Source organism: Phodopus roborovskii, unplaced genomic scaffold, assembly GCF_943737965.1.
Source record: "Phodopus roborovskii unplaced genomic scaffold, PHOROB, whole genome shotgun sequence".
NCBI lineage: Eukaryota > Metazoa > Chordata > Mammalia > Rodentia > Cricetidae > Phodopus > Phodopus roborovskii.
In genome coordinates this window covers 5645484-5669666 of record NW_026126625.1, presented here as the reverse complement: position 1 = coordinate 5669666, position 24183 = coordinate 5645484, and the positions used below count along the sequence as shown (strand labels likewise).

General features: G+C 42.2%; 1 protein-coding gene across 1 annotated transcript in view; it reads left to right on the top strand.

Annotated features, from left to right (window-relative positions):
* The window catches only part of Arpin (actin related protein 2/3 complex inhibitor), a 54957-nt gene that overhangs the window by 13176 nt on the left and 17598 nt on the right, over positions 1 to 24183 (top strand). The window contains exons 6-8 of the mRNA XM_051206631.1: positions 4024 to 4115; positions 4864 to 4975; positions 10409 to 10480. Of these exons, the coding sequence (XP_051062588.1) occupies positions 4024 to 4115; positions 4864 to 4975; positions 10409 to 10480 (276 nt within the window). The remainder of the gene's footprint in view (positions 1 to 4023; positions 4116 to 4863; positions 4976 to 10408; positions 10481 to 24183) is intronic.

Sequence of the window (24183 nt, the reverse complement as noted above, 5' to 3'; positions counted from 1 at the left end):
CAAAGTTATCCTAAGAGCAGACAGCTAGTTTAAAGCCAGCTTGAGCTACACCAAACCATATCTCAAGAAACCAATAACTAAACAAATGCTGTCACGGGATGGCTCAGCAATGTTCATTTTCTAGAAACATTTCATTTTTGAAAACACAAACTTCGTTATTTGCCTCATGTCCCCCCAACATTTCATTCGTGGCTAGGTTTCAAAATACATAACTGAGAGAATGGTTAAACCCGAAAGGGAATGGAATCAGAGACCATTCAGGCTTCACCCCACTTTTCCCACTTTTGTGTGGGTTGGCAAACTGAGAAATGTCTCGGATTTTTATTCCTTTTTTCATCATAAATGAAAAAATAATTTGCTTTCTTAAATAAGATTTTCAAATTCCATTTAAAAAAAAAAGAGCACTTAATGTAAGTTCGACTTATGTGTGCATTTGTTTCTCCTATTTTCTGAATTACTAAGATATAAATGACTATACAATTACTTACTATATCACATTTTTATCTCTCTTAAACTCCTCCCTGTTTGCAGTCAACTCCCTGGCCCTAAGCAAGCACTTACTTTGTCTTTAAGGTTTTGAACTTTTTTTTTTTTAATCTAAAGGGAATCATAATAATGTTAATGTATGGTTCTTTTTAAATCTTTTACATACAAAGACTTCCTCAGGTTTCACCTGTATTGTAGCATGTGTATATATGTGTTCTTTATTTTGAAGCAGGATCTCATTATGTAGCTCATGTTGGCCTGGAACTGGAGATCCCTCTGTTCAGCTGGGTTTGGTGGCACAGGTCTATAATCATAGTACTAGGGAAACCGAGGCAGGATTGTGAGCTCAAGGCCAATCTTGGGTACATAGTGAAGACATTATAAGCAACAAAAACAAAATCCAAACAACCAGTCACCAAAAGAGAAGAAAAGATCCTTTACCACAGCCTTCCACATCCCAAAGCTACAGGCGTACCTTCATGCTCTGCTATTTCATCCCATAGTTTTATTTTCCATTATTTGTTATATCTGGCTTTTATGAATAATACTACTGTGACCATTCATGTGTTGAGTTTAGTGTGGCTATAGCTTCATTTCTCTTCACTTTAATGGCAGAATCATTAGGTCATATGATAACTGGTAAGCATTTTTAAGTAGTTTATTTTTATTTTATGTGCATTGGTGTTTTGCCTACATGTATGTCTCTGAGGGTGTTGGGTCCCGTAAAATTGAAGTTACACAGTTGTGAGCTGCCATATGGTTGCTGGGAATAGAACCTAGCCCCTCTAGAAGAGCAGTCACCTGCTCAGTTAAAGGCTGAGCCCCAATGGTAAACATTTTAAGAAATTGCCAGTGTTTTCCAAGTGGTTGTACCCTTTCACACTACTATCAACAATTTATCAGTATTCCAACTTCTTCATATCTCCTCCAGTGTCTGTGTGTCTTGTTTGTTTTTGTTTTTTGAACTAGGGAGTGAATTCAGGGCCTCCCTCATTCTAGGCAATTTTCTACCACTGAGCTATATAATCCTAGCCATGTTGTCTTTAATTAAAGGCATTTTAGTGGATGAAAATGAATCTCCTTTTAAAAGGTTTTGATGTCTGTTGCCATAGTGACTAAGGATGTTGAGCACCTGTCTTTTCTTATGCTTATTGGCTATTTGTATATCTTTGAAGATCATAGAATTGTTTCAGAACCTCTTGAGTGAAAGTCCCTTGAAAATTGCAGTGTACTAAACGATAAGAAGGGTTGCTGAAATAACTGGGGCACATAAGCAGTGTGTAGTTTGTCTTTTTGTTGAACTAGGAATAGTTGGCCTCATTGTTTCATGTCACCACCGCATCCCCATTTTTGCCACTCCCACCTATGGTTGGATGAGGGACTTCAGTTGAAATGATGTTTTTGTTATTCTAAAACAGTGCTGATGTTTAGTGTGCATTGTGCGTTTAAGCACACAGAGTTAATCTTTGACAGCATCCTGGCAAATGGGAGCTGCTTATGTTCACATGGAAACCAGGAAGATAGTGATTGATTCGTTCCAATTTGTGGGCCAGTGATTATCAAGTTTGCATCCATGCATTCAGTAGGTACTGAGAGCCTTTAGAGCCCACACTGAACAAGCCATTTCATCAGAGATTAGTTCCCGTTTTTTGTGTGTGTGTGTGTTGTCCCGCCCCCCCCATACTTAATAGCTTTTAAATAATGGCCATCTTAAAGCTAAGTGCAGTGGTGTAGAAAGAAAGAGATTCATTTTTTAAAATGTGTTTTCCCGACTTATGGAAGAGTCAAACTGACCATTTACTTCTGTTGTGCCCCACCTAGAGTGTGGTCCCCCAAGACTTGAAGCACTGGTGTCCTGTGGGAGCTTGTTAGAACTACAGTCTCAGGCCCTAGCCCTGGCATATTAAAGTAGAACCTGCATTTAAACACCCGGAACTCTGTAGACCAGGCTGGCATTGAACGCACAGAGATCTGCCTGCCTCTGCCTCCCCAGTGCTGGGATTAAAGGTGTGCGCCACCACTGCTGGTCCCTCTTCTGAGTTCTTAACTACCTAGTTTCTGTCTGGTTTCTCCGTTATCCTTTTAGTTTGTTTTGAGACAGGGTCTCACTGTATCCCTTCATGACCTGGAGTTTACTCTGTAGGCCAGACTGGCCTTGAACTCACAGAGATCCACCTGCCTCTTGCTGATATTAAAGCACTACCACTCCCCTTGCCCCTTATACAGGGTCTCATGTCCTCCTGCCTTCGCCTACTTAATGCTGGGATTACAAACATTCTCTACCACAATGGGCTTCCTTTCTCCTCTCCCCACTCTTACCTCTGTTTTGTTTTGTTGAGATAGGGAGTCACAATACAGTTCAGGCTGGCCTGGAATTCATATAAACCAGGCTGTTGCTGGGCATTGGAGGCACACGCCTTTAGTCCCAGCACTCAGGAGGCAGAGGCAGGTGGATGTCTGTGAGTTCCAGGCCAGCTGGTGTACAGAGCTAGTTCCAGGACAGGCTCCAAACAACAATACAGGGACCTCCCCTCTCCCCTCCCCATCTCAAAACAAACATACAATCAAAAAAAAAAAAAAAAAAAAAAAAAAAAAAAACCAAAAAAACAAAACAAAAAAAAAAAAACAAAAACAAAAAAACAGGCTGTCCTCCAATTCAGTGATAGTCCTGCTGACTTTTTTGTTTTGTTTTATTTTGTTTGTTTGAGACAGGGCCACCAACACCCAGCCCTGCATGACTTCTTAAAAAATATTGCATGATAAAATTCATAAGTGGAAATCAAATGTGGTTTATCAAGTGATTTCATTCACATCATAGCTGAGGTTTTCCAAGATTACAAGTGACTATTAATGAAAAAAGCTTATTTGTACTTTTGTTTAATTGCTCATGATTCTGATCTGTAAATACAGCATTTTCTATTTTTCCTAATTGTTGATGAGCAAAACATCTTATATATAGTACTGATATTACAATTAAAAAATGGTCAATTTATCTTTGAGACATGTACATGATTACATCTTGACCTTCACATGGTGCTGGAACTTTGAGATTTGTTAATTACCCAGTATAGATTTTTTTTTTCAGTTAAAAAAAAAAAAAAAAAAAGCTAGGCAGTGGTGATGTGCATGCACCTTTAATCCTATCACTTGGGAGGCAGTGACTATGAGTTTGAAGCCAGCCTGGTCTATGGAGCAAGTTGCAGGACAGCCAAGGATTCACAAAGAAACCCTGTTTCAAAAGACAAATGAAGCAAACAAAACAGAACTTGAGGATCTCACTAAGTTTATGGATTCTGAATCCTTGTGTGAATCGCAGCTTGTCTGTAAAATAGCAATGGCTTGCAGCTGAGATACCTAGGTAAATACCCATAATCCCTATAGCCTTGTCTTTCCCATAGTCCTTCTCTGCTCTTCATGTGCTTATATGTGATCTTTTCCAATTGTTGCTAGGCAGAACCCTCCTTTACATAATTGTCCACATTGATGGGCACACTTTTGCTCACTTGTCCCCTGATCTGACTTTTTGTTTTTCTATAGCCAGAAGAAATTCAACAGCAGATTGTTCGAGAGACTTTCCATTTGGTCCTGAAGCGAGATGACAACATCTGTAACTTCTTAGAAGGTGGAAGGTAAACCATCAGCTTCAGGTTGCCAATCCCAAGTCCCCAGATTCATGTTGGGTGGCCTTTATTGCTTCTTGTTTCTTCTGGTACACTCAGGGGTCAGTGGCTACCTGAGACAGCATACCCTGTTCTATTTTCTCTGATGTGGGTTGTTAAGATTGGGTTTCTCAGTATAGTTCAAAATAGCCCTGAACTCAGAGGTCTGCCTACTTCTACCTCCCGAGAGCTGGGATTAAAGGTGTGCACCACTACACCAGACCCATATTACCTGTTCTTAGCATGAGCTGCTCAGGGAGACTTCTGGTTCTTTTTGGGAAACACTTGCATTACTGGTCTTCAGCCATCACTCTGAATTTCTTTCTTTTTATTTTTATTTTATGTACATCTATGTGTGGTTGTCAGAACCTTTGGAACAGGAGTAATGGACATTGTCAGCTTCCATGTGGGTGTTGGGGATTGAACCTGGGTACTCAGAAATAGCAGTCGGTGCTCTTAACCCCTGAGGTATGGTTCCAGCCCCAAGCCATTACTCAGATGTTTGGGTCACTGGCAGGATAGGTAAAGAGAAAGGTAAAGGGTGAAGTCAAGAGGCTTTAAGTTCCTCTTCCAAAATTAGCTGTCATTCATGTGGGAAGTGCCTGCTCTGAGAACTCAGTCTTCCTCTTTGCTAGACCCAGTTCCATTCTTTGGTGCATCGGTTCTCTGATGTTTACTGAAGATTTGGCTCTCAACTGTTCCCTACTGTCTTCCACAGTCTCATTGGAGGCGCTGACTACAAACTGATTTACCGGCACTATGCCACCCTCTACTTTGTCTTTTGTGTGGATTCCTCAGAGAGTGAACTTGGGATCTTGGACCTCATCCAGGTATGTGTAGTCATCAAATAATGGTAGCAACTTTAGAGTTCACACAAGGGTTTTGAGTAACCAACCTGGGTTTGGATTCTTTTTTCAGTCTCCTCATTGGCGTTGGTAAGGGTTGCCAGATGTCCACCAGGTGGTGCTTTCGGAAAGCACCTGATCAACCCTCCAGGAGTCAGCTGTGGACAGTGGTTTCTACCCAGCCCTTGCACTACCCCCCACCACCCCCCACCCCCCCACCCCCCACCCATCCCCATTTCTCAATATTTTGAATTACCTTTCATCTCATCTCTGAAAGCAAACTACATTTAAATATTTCTACTTTCTGGGTACAAGACACATGCACTTGTGTTTGTGAAGGTGCTTATGGAGGCCAGAGGTTGACATCTGGTGCCTTCCTCAGTAGTTTTCCACCTTATTTGCTTATTTATTTATTTAGTTTTTTGAGACAGGGTTCTTCAGTATTGTTTTGGAGATTGTCCTGTAGACCAGGCTAGCCTCAAACCCACAGAGATCTTCCTGCCTCTGCCTCCCTACAGTGCTGGGATTAAAGGCGTGCACCAAAGATTCAGCTAGCAAGCCCTAGGCACCATCTTATCTTTGCCTCCCAAATGCTAGGATTTGCTGCCCTGGGCTTTTTGTTTGGGATCTGGGAGACCCAACTCAGGTCCTTGTGTATGTGCAGCAAGAAGTTACCGAGGGGACGAGGGGATCATCTCCCCAATCCTGTGTCTATACTTTTAATTTTTACTTGTAATAGTAGCTTAGAGCGAAGACATGGTGCAGGCATAGTGTCTTCTCTCCCTAGTTACCTTCATAGTCAGTTTTAGTTGCAAAGAGCCAGTGTTATCTTAAAGAAGATGTCTAAAGGCACATGTGAAAACAAAGTATTTTTTAGAAAACAAAATGAGAAAAGTAGAAAGCTGAGCATGGTGGTACTATAGTCACGGCTACTCCAGAGGCTGAGACAGAAATGTTACAGGCTGCCTTTTGTGAACTCTTAGTCTTAAGGATGAAAGAGTTTTAAAATAGACTAAGAATGAAACTACATGGGACAATTTTATTGGAATTTGATAGAAAAAAAAACAATAGAACTGATATTGCTGGAAATCTCAGCTTCTACCAGGATTGGGGGGTGGGAGGTGGATAAGATACAAGAAAATCATGCACCGGCTAGTCTGGCATAGAAAGGGTAAACAACTAGAAACCCCAGCTCAAACAAGTTGGAAACTGAGGACCAATACTTGAGGAGGTTGCCCTCTGGCCTCCACATGAAATTCATACTCCTAAGTTTGAGGTTGAAAAGCATTGAATTTCCTGTTTCTGCAAAATCAGATAAAATTGGAATAGTTAAAGGAAATATTAGGTGGTGATTAAGGTTGATGTTTGCAAATGAACTTAATGGAGTACCTGATACAGATTCCAATAAAAGTACAGAGTTGGACCAGCTGAGGTAGTGCATTCCTGTCATCCCAGCACTCTGGGAAACAGGCAGGAGGATCACTGCCAAGTTCAGGGCCCCACCTGGTCTATATAGTGCGTTCCAGCTAGTCAGCATTACTTAGTGAGAGTCTGTCTAAAGAAACAACAAAAACAAATAAAAGTTGCAAAATCATAAAAGAAAAACATAAAGTCATATTTGGAGTAAATATAGCTTTCCCTTGTTGAGAGGTCAGGTAAAGACAACGGCAGTCTTAAAGGTGAAATTTGGACCAGATGTGAAAGCAAGTCCAGTTCCACCAGGAAGCCTTCAAGAGCTAGGAAAGGGAAACTCAGGAAAAGAAAGTACTAAGCATGTTATGTTTCAACACTTAGTACTGGCCACTAAGTGAGTAAAGCTAGCAATAGCTCAATTCTCCATCAGCTTAAAATACCAAATTATTTTTTTTAAAAAACCCATTGTGTTATAAATGTGTATATTTTAATTAATTAGGGGTGTGTGTGTGTGTGTGTGTGTGTGTGTGTGTGAGAAAGAGAGAGAGAGAGAGAGAGAGAGAGAGAGAGAGAGAGAGAGAGGTGTATAGGGGAATGTGAGTACCATGGTGCCGGTTTAGAGGTCTGTCTTATTAGGGTTTCTATGGCTGTGATAAAAGACTGTGACCAAAAGCAGTTTATGAGGAAATGGTTTATTAAGCTAACAATTCCATACCACACTCCATCACTGAGGGAAGTCAGGGCAGAGACTGAAGCCGGGCAGGGAACCTAGAGTCAGGAGTTGATGTGGAGACCACCAAAGAGTACTTGCTGCTAATTGGCTTGCTTGGTCTGCCTTTTTATATAACCCAAGATCAATACCCCAGGGGTAGTACCACCCACAGTGAGTGAACTGGGGTCTTCCATAAAGAAAACGCTCCACAGGCTTACCCATAGGCTGGTGTGGTGCCTAGCTTGTGTCTTATTGACATGAAACTAGCTAGCACAAGGTCTCAGCTATCTTGTGGGAATCAGTTCTCTCCTTCTACTCTGTGAGGAGTGAACTCAAATTGTCAGGCTTGTCAGCCATCGCCTTTACAGTGAGCCAGCCATCTTGCTAGCTAGTTCTATGCTTTTCTTTGTATCACAGTATTCTTCTTCTTTTTAATTATTTTAGATTTATGTATTTCATTTGTATGTATATCAGTGTTTTGCTTGCATGTATTCTGTGTATCATGTGCATGCCTGGTGCCTCCTGAGGTCAGAAGAGTACATTAGATCCCTGGACTTGTAGTTATGGATGGTTGGGAGCCACCATGTGGGTGCTGGGAATTGAACCCAGATTTTCTGCAAGAGCAACAAGTACCATGTCTGCAAGAACAACCACTGAGCCATCTCCCCAGCCCGTAACTGCTGTTCTTAAAATATTGTTAAGGCAAAAAGAGTTTATAAACAGTGAAATGACTGTGTCTCGATTTGGAATTACATGTGCTTACAATTCTGTAAGATATACACCTGAGGAATACAGTTGCTAGGTCTTAGAGTATTAATACTTAATGGCCAGTTATTTTCCAGTGTTTGGTTTCTAATAGAAACCATGTACCAGTTATCAGACCTGGGTCAGGATGTCAAACACTTCTGCCTATTGTATCTTGCTATCAACATCATCAAGGAAAATAGAAGTTGAGCTCTCGATGGAATAACACTTTGCTAACTAAGGCAGAAGTTGGTACTGTTTGTGGGGTATTGCTGTGATGGACCTGATCATGTGTCTTGAGGAGGATTGTGCTGGCATTTGAACTTTGGACTAGAAAAGTCATCGAGTGCTCATAATTCAGTGGCTTGTTCTCTGGGAGCTTAGAAGATAAGAATGCTGAGAGAAATGCAGTGATAGAGACCTGGTTTGTGAGGTTTCTGAGGGAAGTAAAGACAATCAGGCCATTTATATGATGTTTTGAATTAACAATTTGTGTTTCTGGTCAGCTGGGGATGAAGAATTGCCATTATTAACAAGAGACCAGCACCATTGAAGTGAAACCTTTGCTTTGCTAGGACAATTGTTGATGTTTATCTGGAGCTGGGAAATTAGTGGTAGTTAGAAGAGACCAACATTGTTGAGGTGAAATCTTTTGAGAAGTGGTTCCTTTGGGTTGGCATACAGAAGCTGTGATCCAGAGGGGGCTGTGCCTGCATCTCATGCTAAGAGCCTTAAGAGTCATCTAGATGGTCCTGGTTTTGAAGGCATGAATGTTACTTTTTTTTTTTTTTTTTATAGTAGTCCACAGTTAAGAGACTGGACTTTTAGAGAGACTTTGAAATTTCAGAGAAGTTTTGGATGTTTTAGAAGACCCAATGTTTTGGACTTTGAAGAAGACTGCATTTTTTTAAAGAGACTGAACTTTTAAAGTGGTTGAATTTTTAAGACTGTAGGGCTTTGGGGACTGGAGAAATGGCTCAGTGGTTAAGAATGCATGTTGTTTTTACAGAGGATCTAAGTAACCACATCAGCTCACAACTTCCTGATCTCCAGCTTCAGGGAGCTGACACCTTTCTGGTCTCCTTAGACATATACAACAGACACACACACACACTACACATTAATATGTTTTTTTAAAGTTTGAAAATTTTATATTATGCTATCAATAGTATGAGATTTTAGGAATGGACAGATAAGAAAGGAACAGTAGCTGGTCAGTGGTGGTGCACGCCTTTAATCTCAGAATTCAGAAGACAAGGCAGGTGGATTTCTGAGCTCTAGGCCAGCCTCGTTTGCAGAGTGAGTTCTAGGACAGCTAAGACTGTCACACAGAGAAATCCTGTCTCAAAAAAAAAAAAACAAACCAAAATGAATGAGTGAGTGAGTGAGTGAGTGAGTGAGTGAGTGAGTGAGTGAGTGAGTGAATAATTGGAACAGTTGAGACTTTTTTGTTTTGTTTTGCTTTTCAAGACAGGGTTTCTCTGTAGCTTTGGAGCCTGTTCTGGAACTCACTCTGTAGACCAGGCTGGCCTTGAACTCACAGAGATCTGCCTGCCTCTGTCTCCCAAGTTCTGGGATTAAAGGTGTGCACCAGCACTGCCCAGCTGGACAGTTATGGCTTAACAGTCATATGTTTGTGTGTCCGGTTGGCAAGGGGTCAACTGGCTCATTTTATGTCAGTTTGACACAAGCTAGCATCATCTGGGAAGAGGGAGCCTCAAGTGAGAAGATATCCCTACTAAACTGGCCTGTACACAAGCCTGTTGGGCATTTTCTTGATTGATGATAGCTGGGAGGGCCCAGCTCATTGTGGCCAGTACTGCCATGGGTGGTTTATGAAAGTGAGCCAAGCAAGCCATGGAGAGCAAACCAATAAGCAGCACTGGTAGATGGCCTCTGCATCAGCTCCTGTCTCCATGTTCCTGTGCAGCATGGGTTTCTGTACTAACTCTCCTTAGTGGTGGACTTTGATGTACAAACTGATATAGACCCTTTCTTTCCCAAGTTTGCTTTTGTTCATGGTGTTTTATTATAGCCATAAAAACCCTAACTAAGATCCAAACATAAGAGACAGAGAAATCAGCTCATTGTGAGTCTCCCCCAGCCACCAGCATCTTGTGCCACAGTGCAAGGGTATGCCTGATGTGCCTGTTCTGACTGAGACCCATTTTTATGCAGCATTGAATATCCATGCCATTGCTGATAATAAAGGTTAAAATGAGGTCCTTCTCTGAAAGAGAAAACAAAAACTTATGAACAGGGCGATCAAGAAGGTTCAGCAGATAAAGGTACTTGCTACCAAAGCAAAGTAACCTGAGTTTGATTCTGTGTGTTCCTGTTGGGGGGAGTTTCAGTCTTTTTAATGACCTTGAGGACTCAGCTCTAGCCCTGGCAGCTCTCAAACTCTGGTCTCAAGTGATCTTCCTGCCTAAGCTTCTGCATCAGTGGGACTAAGGTGTATCCCAGGTTTGCCCCTTTTATTTCACATGACATCTATAAGACAGTGGTAGTAGTTCTCTTTTTTTCATCTGTTTCTTCTTATTTCTTAGGTTTTTGTGGAGACTCTGGATAAGTGTTTTGAAAATGTATGTGAATTGGATTTGATCTTCCATATGGATAAGGTATGTCCTCTCCCAGAACAGAACTCCTGCAAAACTGTGAGTTTAGGGCATGTCTAGCCTTCCTGTTCTCTTTCTTGTTCTCTTGCTCTGACCTAGTTCTAGAATCTGTCTTAATTAATTGGTCAAATAATTTTGCAGGACTGGAGGTTGAGTCCAGGGCCTCCCATATGCTAACCAGGTAGTCTACGACCAAGCCATACATCCAACCTAAACCTGTTTTATTTAGTAAGTTTTATAGTTCTGAGGGGCCATTGAGATGGCTCAGTGGGAAAAGGTATTTGCTTGCAAGCTTTGATGACCCGAGTTAGATCCTCGGAATCCATATGGTAAAAGGAGAAAATTGACTAGTGCACATTATCCTCCAACCTCCACACATGCTCCATGGCATGTGTCCCCCCACCCCCACCTTAAAATAGATTAAACAAACATGTTTTTATCCATCTGCCTCTTTGTTTGTTTGCTTATTTTGTTTTGAGACAGGGTTTCTCTGTGTAGCCCTGGCTGTCCTAGAATTTAATCTGTAGACCTGGCTGGTCTAGAACTCACATCCACCTGCCTCTGCTTGAATTGAAGGCATGTGCCACTATGCCTGGCTTCCAACAAACATGATTTTTTTGTCAGGTGAAGGTGATGGTAGCACATGCCTTTAATCCCAGCATTCGGGAGACAGAGGCAGGCGGATTTTGGTGGGTTCAAGACCAGTCTGGTCTACAGAGTGAGTTCCAGGGTAGCCAAGGCTACACAGAGAAACCCTGTCTCGAAAAACAAACAAACATACAAAACAAAGATGTTAAATAGTTTTGAGAGTTTTGTTTTGTTTTTGTTTTTTAAGGTTTTTTAAGGTGGTGTTTGTCTACATATATGTTTATGCAATAAGTGTGTACCTGATAACCCCAGAGATAAGAATATGACATTGGATCCTATGAGACTGGAGTTACAGAGGGTTATAAGATGCCATGTGGGTGCTAGGAATTGAACTCAGATCCTTTGAAGAGCAGCCAGTGCTCTTAACTGCTGAGCTGTCTGTCCAGGCCCAGTGTATTTGGGTTTGTTGTTGTTGTTTTGCTAAGATCTATTAGTAGTTCCAGCACACAGGTGACTTCTTAGTTTATTTTAGTTATAATACCAGAGTAAGTGGCTATACCTACAAAACTGAAATTTTTATGTTGGTTATGAAATGAGTTTCCTAGACATAAGCTAGTAACAGTATAGCTTTGGTGAGAGCTCAGAAACTCTGATGTAGTAAAATTTGTATCTGGGGGGCTGTAGGGCTTTGGAGGTTGGGAGTGCATGCTGCTCTTGCAGAAGATCCAGGCTTGGTTCCCATACCCACATGGTAGCTCATAACCAGTTGTCTGTGACTCTGGTCAGGAGATCTTATGCCTATTCTGGTTTCTGCAGGTGCTAGGCATGCATGTGGTACATATATGTACATACAGCCCAAGCACTCATGCACATGAAATGAAAATCTTTAAAAATCAAAACCAAAACCTAATGCATTTGTTACATCATTTGAGATCAGATGTAAAACGCTCTTAGGAAAGCATACTTGGACAGAATTGAAATGGACCCAAGTAGTGCTCTCGGATTTGTTGTGTTAGCATAACTATATGATGAGGCCTGTGTCCTCATTTGCCAAGTTAAACAGGAGACAACTCACAGGAGGAACATGCTGTCCTCAGTGATATTCATTGGCAAATCCATCCAGCGACCTTTCAGTGATCCATGGCTTTGGGAAGGAGTTGTGATAAACAACAACAACAACAACATATTCATTGATTTATTATTTACTAATTTTTATGTGTGTGGGTATTTTACCTGCATGCTTGTTTGTATACCACGTGTTCAGTGCCCATGGAGATCAGAAAAGGGCATTGGATCTCTTGGAACTGTAGTTACAAGATGCTTATGTCCCATCATGTGGGTGTTGGGAATCAAACCTGGGTCCTCTAGAAGAGCAGTCAGTGTCTTCACTACTGAGCCATCTCTCCAACCTCCCTTATTTCGATAAAACTGCCCATTGTTATAGCATAATTTTTATTAGTCTATTATTATCATGACAGAAAGAGTTTTTAGACTCACTGCTAGTATTACCATGCAGCACACTTCCTGGCTATTCCCAGTGGCTTCTCTGCTTTTTCTTGTCTGTTGACTGTACCAGGTTTTAAATAGGAGAATGCCCAAGGGGCAAGAGGTAGACATAATAAAGCAATCCTGGTCAAGTTCTGGTATGGTTTATCTTGTCCCAGTTAGGGTTCTGTGAGGTTCCTAGGGTCTGCTTTAGGGGAGCAGTCTGGCTTCTATAAGATGATCTCAGTCATTTCATCCTTGTTTGGAGGTTAGTCGGGAGTGTCAGTGATGAGCAACAGAGTGGGCCCAAGGGAAGACTACCTGCCTTGGGAACCTGTGGAATGGGCCTCTTGGGAGAGCCAGTGGTCTAGTGAAAGGTAGAGCATGGGAGAAGGTGGAGTCCCTTGTTCAGCTGCTTCATCTCAGCTGTCTTCTAAGGCAGTTCAGAATCACAGCAAGCCTTAGTGTCTGACTTCGTTCCATTGTGAATTTTCTACTCTTCTGTGAGTAGCACCTCTATATGCACAGTTCTTCATACAATGTATCTCAATCAGTTCCCTTCCCTCACCTACTCCAAGATCATCTCTATCTCCCCCACCCTTCCAACGCCACCCCTTCTTTCTCTCTCAGAAAACAAACATGCCACAAAAAGAAACCCCCCACCACAAAACATAAAAACACAAAATCAGGAATCATAACATATGAGCAAAAGGCCAGTAAGGTGAAAAATGCCCAAATAAGCTCCAAGAATACCATTGAGTTCATGTTTTAAAACCAAATACTTCTGGGTATGAATGAGGCTTGCCCTTTAAGTGTGGTTTGTATAATTTAAAAATTTTAAAGCTTTTTAACTTGAATGAAATTCATTAAATATTTGAAGGTAATTTATATTTTTACAATAAAACTACATCCATAATATATCTTTTCACTTCTTTGGGGAAAGTGTTTGAGATATGCTGTTGGTGAACTTCCATAGTTTATTATGTAGGTGGCCTCAAACCCATGATGATCCTCCTGCCTCGATCTCTCAAGTCTAGGATTACAGACATGAACTACCACACCCAGCTCTTATATTTCCATTTCTTTAGCTGTGCCAATTAAAGCCAAGTGGTGGTGGCCCTCACCTTAATCCTAGCACTCAGGAGGCAGAGGCAGGCAGATCTTTGTGAGTTCCAGGCCAGCTTGGACTATAGAGTGAGTTTTAGGACAGCCAGGGCTACACAGAGAAACAATCCTTTTTTCTTTTTTGATTTTTCGAGACAGGGTTTCTCTGTTGTTTTGGAGGCTGTCCTGGAACTCACTCTGTGGACCAGGCTGGCCTGGAACTCACAGAGATCCGCCTGCCTTTGCCTCCCGAGTGCTGGGATTAAAGGCATATGCCATCAATGCGAAACTCTGTCTTAAAAAGAAAAAAAAAAGTCTAGATCTGTTAATTAGCATTTTGCATTTTGTTAAAATTTATTCAATTTTTATGTATATGGTGTTTGGAACATTAATTTTCTTTTTTCTGAAAATATTTATTTATTATGTGGACAATGTTTTCTGCCTGCACATATGCATGAAGAGGGCACCAGATCTCATTATAGATGGTTGTGAACCCAAGACCTCTGGAGGAGCGGCCAGTGCTCTTAACCTCTGAGCCATCTCTCCAGCCCCCTCGATTATTAACTTTCAATGTATTGTTGCTATATAGAATTTACTTTATTCATTTTATATTTTGATACCAAGACCAGTGCTTGTGTTAAACTTTTTATGAATTCTCTTACATGTCAGACATTCTGTTCTTTTCTTTCAGTGCTTTTACATTTCATGTTTTCTCTGACCTTCTGTGCTCCCCAGGATCTCTAGTGTTGTGTTGGCTAGAAATGGGATAATGGCATCAGGTCTTGTTGCTAGTTTCAGAAGAATTTGCTGAGTCTTTTGTAAAAATTCTTCATCAGGTTAAGGAGGTTTCTTCCCAGTTCTTCCTAGTGGCTGGCTTTCTAACAGTGAAAGGATGTCAAGAGTCATCAGAAGCCATTTTTCTCTATCTCCTGGGTGACCTTTTGCCTCATCTAATGCTGTTGTAAACATGTGAGAATATCTGTTCAGTCAGTACAGTGATCCCAGCTCTGCTTTATTGCGTATGGCTTTTAGAAGGAAGTAAGTGGCCATAAAAATACTGCCCTTTCTCGTATGTCTTATCTTCATGTAAGTTCCATAAAGCATCTTGTTGCAGCAGCAGATTTCTTTTACTGTTTATACAACTGTTTATTTTTAGATGTTGGTTGGCACTGGAAAATGACCACTCTTATCTATTGGAGTTGTGGAAATCAATGATGGAAGGAGTCTGAATCCTTCCTTAGAATGTCTGAGGGTCTTTTCCCAGCAAGTGACTTCCCATTTGTTACATTTCTGGCTTATTATATTCACTCTCACAAAACATTTGCCATCTCAGGTATATATTAATAGTCATCTGTTTTGTTTAATTTATGTAGGCAAAATACCTATCACAAAATGGCAAGAGTTAGTTTCAGGGCAGCCTCCAAAGCCACAAAGAGACCCTGTCTTGAAAAACAAAATAAAACATGGCATGAGTATCACTGAATCCCATCCTTAACTGAAGACTCTTCCCTTCTGAGGCAGGAAGCTCCTGGTCATAGATTTTGCATGTCTGCATCAGCTGGTCCTGTTAGCTTCACATTACACTCACGGGCTTAGAGCAGCTAACCTGTGTAGACTACATATGACTACATTTCTAATATTTTAAAATTTTTCCAATCTTGGTGTTTTCCGATCTTTTGTTTGTTTTGAGAGTCTCATGTAGCTTAGGCTAGCCGTGGTTTATTGTATTAGCTGAGGCTGAACTGAACATATTTCATTTTTTTGATAATTTTTTTTATTTTTATGTATTTTTTGGTTTTTCGAGACAGAGTTTCTCTGTGTAACAGTCCTGGCTGTCTTGGAACTTGCTTTGTAGACCAAACTAGCCTCAAACTCACAGAGATCCACCTGCCTCTGCCTTCTAAGTGCTGGTATTAAAGGCGTGTGCCACCATCACCTGCCCTAAATAATTTATGTAACTTTATTTTATGTGCCTTGGTATAAAGATGCCAGGTCCCCTGGAACTGGAGTTACAGACAGATATGAGCCACCATGTGGGTGCTGGAAATTGAACTCAGGTTCCCTGGAAGAGCAGCCAGTGCTCCTAAACACTGAGCCATCTCTCCAACCCCCCACCCGTCTTTCATTTTTACTTAATCGAGTCCCCTTTCTAGAGCCCCATAACTTTGTTTTCACACATGCCTGCTTCCCCGTTCCTAGGTGATTTCCTGATTTCCAGATCCTATAACCATTTCTTGACCACCACCACCCACTCCTCCTTCTTTTAAAGATTTATTTACTTTTATGTGTATTGGTGTTTTGCCTGCAGATATATCTGTGTGAGGGTTCGAGATTCCCTGGGATTGGTGTTACAGACAGTTGTGAGCTGCCATGTGAGTGCTGGGAATTGAACCTGGATACTCTTTAACTGACCCATCTCTCCAGCTCTGACCATCACCTTCTTAATGCTTCTGTAGTATCTAGTGCTATGGGCTCTTTAGCTGGGCAGTACTGATCTTCTGTTGGTACCTTAGTTGGGTTTTTGTTTTTTTTTCTTTTCTTTTTCTGTTCTCTTCCTTCTTTCATAAATTCAGCTATATTTCATACCTTTTTCACACTTAAACTACCACTTTTTTTTTTTTTTTTTTTGAGACAGGTTCTCACTGTGTAGCCCAGACTGACCTGAAACAGCTGTGTAGACCAGGCTGGCCTCTAACTCTCTGCCTCTGCCTCTCCAGTACTAGGATTAAAGGCATGTGCCACCATGCAGGCAAATTACCACTCTTGAAGGTACTTCTCAAATCGGTCTTGATGGTCTTGTTTTGATGTCCTACTGTTGACTGGTAATAGGATCTCATGTAGCGCATACTGGCTTCAGATTTTCTACATGACTCAACAGGGTCCAGTTCTGTGGTCTGTGAGGTCACTATCCGCTCTTTAGACACATCAGGATCATATCTTTGCAGAGGTCCTTGACTCCCTAAACACATCTCAGTGTTTAATATTGGCATTGTTGTAATGGAGTTCGTTTTGTGAAAACTGAGCGGGTGATGTAGCGTTCTCATCTGCAACGTCTCAACCGCAAAGAAGGGTTGGAATCCAATTGAGTCATCAGACTCAGCAGTTCAGTGGCCTCGTCCAAGGACTAGATGGCTGTGTCTGTCCTCTCTCAATAGGGTTGACAGGTGTGCTGCTGGGGGGTTGAACCCAGGAAAACTGCCAAGTAGATAGCGGAAGTGGGAAAATACTGAGTGTTTGTGATTGAACTTCTGGAATCTAAGGTGACAGGCTCATAAACTGTGATAATGGGTTATAATTGTCAAATGGCCCTTCTGGGAACAGTTCAAGCAAGAACTTGGCCTCATGCAGCACATTTTACATCTTAGTAACTTTGAAGCAGGTATTCTGCCTTGCTTGCTGCTCTCTTGAAACAAAAGGAAGAGGGAAGGATACCTGCTTTGGTGTAAGTTTACTGAAGAAGGGGTTTTAGACGTAGCATTTGAGATTAAGTTCTTACCATAGGAGCTAACTGGCACACTGGGCCATCTCTAACACTTGACTGTCTCTGGTTATCTTTCCTTCCTCCCTCCCTTCCTCTCTCCCTCCCTTCTTTCTCTCCCTTCCTCCCTTCCTTCCTTCCTTCCTTCCTTATTTCTTTCATTTTTTTGAGACAGGGTTTCTTGGTGTTATCCTAGCTATCCTGGAACTAGCTGACTTCTAGAGATGAGATAATAAATGCATTTCCTCATTATTTAAACAAAAATCCCCATTCTTGACACACCAGCAGAGAAGGGATAGGGATAGGGATACAATGAGACACCAGGCTGGCATTGGCTTCCCTCTTCTCCCTCAGGCACATCCAGATAAGAAAAGATGGCCAGGCCAGGACTTTAATCCCAACAATCAGGAGGCAGAGGCAGGAAGATCTCTGTGAGTTTGAGGCCAGCCTGGTCTACAGAGCGAGTTCCAGGACTACCAGGGCTACACAGAGAAACCCTTTCTTGAAAAACAAAATAAAAGAAAGTTCAGAGTTTGCCACTGTCCTTAAAAGGAATTGGGTGTTGTGGCACACCTGTAATACCAGCACTTGGGTAGCTAAGGAGAACGAAGTAAGGCAGCTAAGGTAGGAACTCACTGTGAGTTCCAAGCCAGCCTGACCTATAGAGGTGAAACTCCATCCTAAAAATAACCAAGCAGACCAACTCAGAGCAGTTAATTGCCAGTGCTATCTCTTACTAAGTAGCAGTTGAAATAAATCACACAGCATCATGATGGTTGCTGATTTGTAGCACCCTCAAAAGCTGGAACTGATGATGCCTTTCTCTGTTACAGCAGGGGCTGAGCCTCCTCTGAAACAAGCAGGGCTTTCTTAATCATTAGCTAAGAACCCTTTGCTATACTTGCTGTTCATGTGACTCAACAGAAACTTGGTAATATATCACTCCAAAAATCTCAGTAGCTTATATAGTAGGCTCATTTCTTGAGACTGTGCTGTACTCTGTCATTTGGAGGTCTAGGATGATAGAAGACTACCTGTGTGTTGACTCTTACAGTGACATACCTACTATTAATCATTAGTATAAGTTATAAGTCATACTCATACTCAAAGGGCTAGGGAAACACAGTCTTACCTTGTGCCAAAAGGGAGGAGAACCTAGCTGTTTTTATATCATTAATGACTATCAATGATTTGGTTTGATTTTTTTTGAAACAAGGTCTCATGTGGCCCAGGCTGGCCTCCAACGTTTTATGTAGTCAGGGATGACTTTGAACTCTAGATCCTCCTGCCTCTATTTGCAAGTGCTAGGGTGACAGGTGTGTCACAGCATGCAGGTCCTCCAGTCTTGACTGATACTGAATTGTGTTTTGTTTCATCATGCCCAACAGACCACCATTTTCATTTGTTCTTTTAGGGATAAAGATGACATTTAATTCACTAACACTTTGTACCGTGTACTGTAAAACTAGAACAGTGTTTTTGTAGGAAGGAAACATGGTTGACTCTCAGGAAGAGTCATCTTACACAGTAGCTGTCCTGAAGTGCAAACAGTATATTTGATATTTATATCATACATGCTTCCTACATGAATTTAAGGTTACTTTAAAAACTAAAGTACAGTCAGGCAGTGGTGGTGCACGCCTTTAATCCCAGCACTTGGGAGGCAGAGGCAGGTGGATCTCTGTGAGTTTGAGACCGGCCTGATCTACAGAGAGAGTTCCAGGACTGCCTCTAAAGCTATCGAGAAATCTCGTCTTGAACCACCCCCTCCCCCAAAGAATTAAAACCCAGTAACGGATTCCAAGAAGCAGATACCTCTTCCTTAAGAAGGCTTTGTGCAGACTAGCTGCCTTTCCGGGACTTCTGAACTTAGGGAAGAACTAGTGCCTACAGAGAGCAGTTGGGAAGTTTAATTTTTCATTGTCTGTCTGTCTTGTCTTCTTTTTTCTCCTGATTTTCAGATAAAAAGGGTTTATCAAGCATTTACTAAAAGAATTCCTAAGTATAGAGACACAGAGATATGAAAATAAAGACAAGTTTGCCTTTTACACTAATTCTCTACCCTCTAGAAGTCTGTGGTTCAGCTGGAAGGATGAGTTACCCAAAGCCACTGCTTGGTCCTAGAGTAGGCTTCACTTGTGGGAACTTCATACCAGTCTCAGTTAACTTGGCACTATTGCTATGAGGGTGCCCACTGTGCACTGCTTTTTGTACAGTACCACCACTTTCATCAAACACACATACTAGCTATATTGGAGTTCACACAACCAAAAGTCATGTACATGATTTGTGTGGAATAATATAGTACCCTGTTGTAAACACTTAGAAATATTGACCATAAGTACAGAAAAGATTGAGATGTTGAAGATATACCTGTTTCTGAGGCTAGGCTCTGAAATGCTGTGGGCAGGACAGATGGCAACCTACCTCAGCTGTTAGCTGAAAGTCAGGGGTTCTACATAGGGAAGCATAATCGGCAGCGCCCTTCATGAGTATAGTGACCCTGGCCACTCCCTCTGGGAGTGACTTGCCTTGGGTCAAAGGGCTGGTGAGAAGATTCCCACAATTTGAGGTGAACTGTGAGACTGTCTGAAGTCACTGAACGAGAGGGAGTCAGAAGGAAATTTGTGTTGATGAGCAGGGGCCCAGTTCCAGAGATTATGCTATAGACTTCATTTCTCTTTATCTTCCATAGGTGTGGTGATAGTCTTCAATAGCAGATGAGGAAGCTGGGGCTTAGGTTAAAAGTACCTGAAACTTACTAAATGTATGTTCTTCTGCACAGAATTCAAGAACTTTAAAATATGACTATTATGTGTGTGGAAATGTGTATTTCTCTTAGTTTTCTTTCAGAACTAGAAACAAAAGAGTAGGAACAAGCTGAGCATGGTGGTGGTGCCTGTGATCCCAGCATTCAAAAGACAGGCAGGAGAGGGTTGCAAGTTTGAATCCAGCTTAGGCTACACAAAGGCTCAGGCTCTGGTGGCAGTGGGAAGCTTTGCACACACTCCAGCTGCACCAAGAGCTGGAGACATTTTGAGACTGTATTTTAATCACTAGTCTTAGTGTCCTTGACCCCTTTTGCTAATAGGCAGTGGTGCCCTGGGCCACTTTACAAGGGCCTTCTGGTAGGGAGCAGTACTTCCTAACCAGAGGATGGGGTGCTGACTGGAGGGCAGGAGGGTAGGGAGGTTGGGTTGGAGTGAGAGTGTGTGCTCAGACTAGTTGGAATGTTTGGAGATATGGACAGTGATGAGACCGTGAAGCTTTGTCCTCTGTGCCTTAAAGGACTCTTTGTTCTCAGCTTCCAGGACACACTGACCTGGACTTTTTCTGCCTTTCTGGTAATTTTCTTTAGCTTTCTGGGTGTTTTCTTTTGTTTTTCTAGACAGGGTTTCTCTGTGTAGCCCTAGCTGTCCTGGAGCTCACTCTGTAGACCAAGCTGGCCTTGAACTCAGAGATCCACTTGCCTCTGCCTCCCAAGTGCTGGGATTAAAGGTGTGCACCACCATTGCCCAAGTCCTTTTTGGGCTTTTTACTTTTTTTGTTCTTGTTTTTTGAGATAAGGTGTATGTAAGATAGGCTGGCCTCCTGTCTCCGCTTCCTGAGTGCTGGGATTAACCTGGCTGGCTTTTAACCATTTATTTATTTATTTATTTATTTATTTATTTATTTATAGTCTTTTGATTTTTCAAGACAGGGTTTCTCTGTGTAGCTTTGTAGACCAGGCTGGCCTCGAACTCACAGAGATCTATCCTCCTCTGCCTCCCAAGTGCTGGCATTAAAGGCGTGCTCCACTGCCTGCTTTTTACCTTTTAAATGGGTCCTCTTATCTTTTCTGCCAGATACTCTCAGGCAATCTCGAGTCCCATAATTTACTTAACCTTCTGAGAGGGAGTCCTCAGTTACCACTCAAGCTCACTGCACTGCATACTCACCATGTCCAAAACAGCCTCCATCCAGCTCTGTGCAGCTCCAGACCAAATGTCCTGACTTCTCAAGGTCTCCACAAAGCCTCTGCTGACTCCTCCCACTTACAGACTGAAGCAGGCTGCCTGTGTGGTTCCCCCAACAGCTGCAGCTGGCACAGTATGTTTCTGCTATTGATATGGTTAAGAACAGACTCAAGCCTGCGTGGCTGGACATGAATCCTAGCTCTGTCACCTAGGAACTCTGTGGCTCTTGCCATTGTCCTTGATACTGGCTGTGAGAATTATATATATATAAAGTGCTTAGAACATAGCAACTCCTTATTCACCTCATTTCCTCCGCTGGATAGTATTGTGAAAGCAGTGATCAGACTGTCTTGTTCACATATTTCCAGTTACACATTGGCACATAGTGACTTTGCAATTACTGTGAAATTCATTTACCTACTGTTCTAGAGCTAGAGAATTAAGAAAGTATTCCTGTCTATGATGGGGGAGATAAAATGCAGTATATCTTAACTAGTGATGACTGTAGAGAGAGGGCACAATACAGAAAGGTAAGGATTAGGTGGACTGCCCTGATATTTTATATGGGGTAGTTGAAGAAAGTGTCTGATAAGATAGCATTTGAACAGAAGGAAGAGAAGAGAAGAGAAGAGATATATGTGACTCTGGAGTAGAGCATCCCAACATGTAAAAGGAACTTGATGCCTAAATAAAAAGCAGGCAAATAATTTTATGGCTGGACCAAAGTGAGAAAGTAGGAAGGAATAAGGTGAGGGGTAGGAGATGTAGGGAGAGGATGGGGATCATTGTAAGTCATGGTTACAGAAGAAACTGGTGAGGGTTATGGCCTCTGCAAAAAGAAGCTGGATAAATGTAGAGACTAACTTTAAAGGATATCACTGTATATACATAATGTCTGATGTTTGTGTGTGTGTGTGTGTGTGTGTGTCTGATTGTCTGTCTGTCTGTCTGTGCCTGTGTCTCCCTCCTTCCATTCCTCACTCTCTCCCTTCTCCTTCCCCTTCCCCCTCTCCTTTACTGTCTACCATAGTAAACAGTTAAGTCACACTCTGCTGCTAAAAGGCAAAGTCTGAGTGTGAAGCCAGGCAAAATGATCAATTGTCTACAGAGTATCCCTTCTGTAGCCTAGAAATTATGACTAACTTCCCAGCCTCTGGGAGCCACGCCATTGTGCACCCAGTAAAGGGAATGGTCCAGTGTGTACTTCAGGACACATGTTGAGTCTGAAAGTAGTTCCATGCCAGTTGAAAACAGCATAGTACATTTACATTTGCTCACTGTACAGCTTGTTTTCAAGATTGAAGCCACAAAATGGGATTAGTTTTTTCAAGACAAGGTTTCTCTGTGGTTTTGGAGCCTGTCCTGGAACTAACTCTTGTAGATCAGGCTGGTCTCTAACTCACAGATATCTGCTTGCCTCTGCCTCCCAAGTGCTAGGACTAAAGGCATGTGCCACCAACGCCTGGCTCACAAATCCCATTTTGAACTGAGTCCAGGTCCTTAAGAGATTAAGTGAATTCCTCAAGCTGCTGAGGGTGGCATTATAGAACCCTGTCTCCATGTCTTTACAGCTGACCCTAGAGTAAAAGACAACCACTACACCTACCTAGTGGACAGCTTTTAAAAACCAAATTCTGCTGGGCAGTGGTTGTGCATGCCTTTTCTCCCAGCAGTCAGGAGGCAGAGGCAGGCAGATCTCCATCGATTCAAGGCCAGCCTGGTCTACAGAGAGTTCTAGGACAAGCCAGGGCTACACAGAAACCCTGTGAAAAGGAGAGAGTGAAAGAAAAAAACCCCAAACCCCAGATTCTGATTAGACTGTGCCTATGTTATGACCTGTGTGTCATCAAAACCTTGAAGTCAGAGTTAACTGGATGGGCTCAGTAGGACCCTATGTTTCCTGTAGGAAGAGTCTCTGTGGGCCTCCAGCTTCACCAGATTCTTACTCTGAAGCTCAGACAGCCATCTGAAAGAGTACTTTGTTGCTTCAGTTTTCCTCAGTTATAAAGCAGAATGCCATATTTCATCCGTGTGGGGCATCTCCTCTCTCTCTCTCTCTCTCTCTCTCTCTCTCTCTCTCTCTCTCTCTCTCTCTCTCTCTCTCTCTCTTTGCTGGGGAATAGAGCACAGGACCTTTCATGGGCCCGGTGAGTGCTTTGACAGGCCTCATCAATTCTGTAGTTCACAATTTTAGGGAATAGTTATGATTTACCATCTCAAATTGGGATTTGTCTTATAATCTGAGTTATGTCATAGTTGAATTTGTAACATTTCCCTTTTTGGTCACACATGAAGCCGGTATGGTTATGGATCTGGTAAGTACAGTACTTCACTCCTTTACTTATTGGGGATTGGACTTAGTAATTCTCAGCTCCATTGGTGCTGAATTTGCCTTCTTTTTACATCCTTCCTGTGAGCCCTCTGCTTCCACTCTATGCCCTTAACTCTGTCTAAACTCCTCTTCCTAAAAGTGTCAACTGTCTGCGCCCATCTAAGTGACTGGGACTCTTGCAAGAAGACAGGTATACTGCTTTCTTTCCTCTCCTTTCCCTCCATTTTTCTGGAAACCTTAATGTTAAATGACCTGAGTGATTAAGCAAGTGAGTTTTCCTGAGTGTAGAAAATACTTAGGGACTACTGACTACCCAAAAGGTAAATCCGAAGCCCCTCAGTAATCACATGCCATCGCTGTCATCGTCTCTCCTACCTTCTTACCCAGCATCACCTCTTGTCATTTCTTGCTGTCAGCCCTGTGCTCAGTGACACTGAACTGTCTGTGTGTCTTATCTTCAGGGATATTATTGCCTTGTATGTCAGTGTCCTGGCATGGAAAAGGCTAACAGTTGATCAAAACCCTGGGCTTTTCTGGCAATGCTTTAGAAGGAACAGGAACTATGGGGATGGAGGACACTTCCTGAAGACAGCTTTGTGGTCCAGCATTTGGGATCTCTGTGATGGCCAAATGAAAAGTGCTTCATTACCTGACTGTACTGTCTTAATTCTGATGGGAAGGGTGCTAGAATCCAAGGGTAGAGGACAAGGCTTTCCCATTGCCGTTTCTCCAAAGGACACAGGTAGGGCAGGGAAAAGAAACT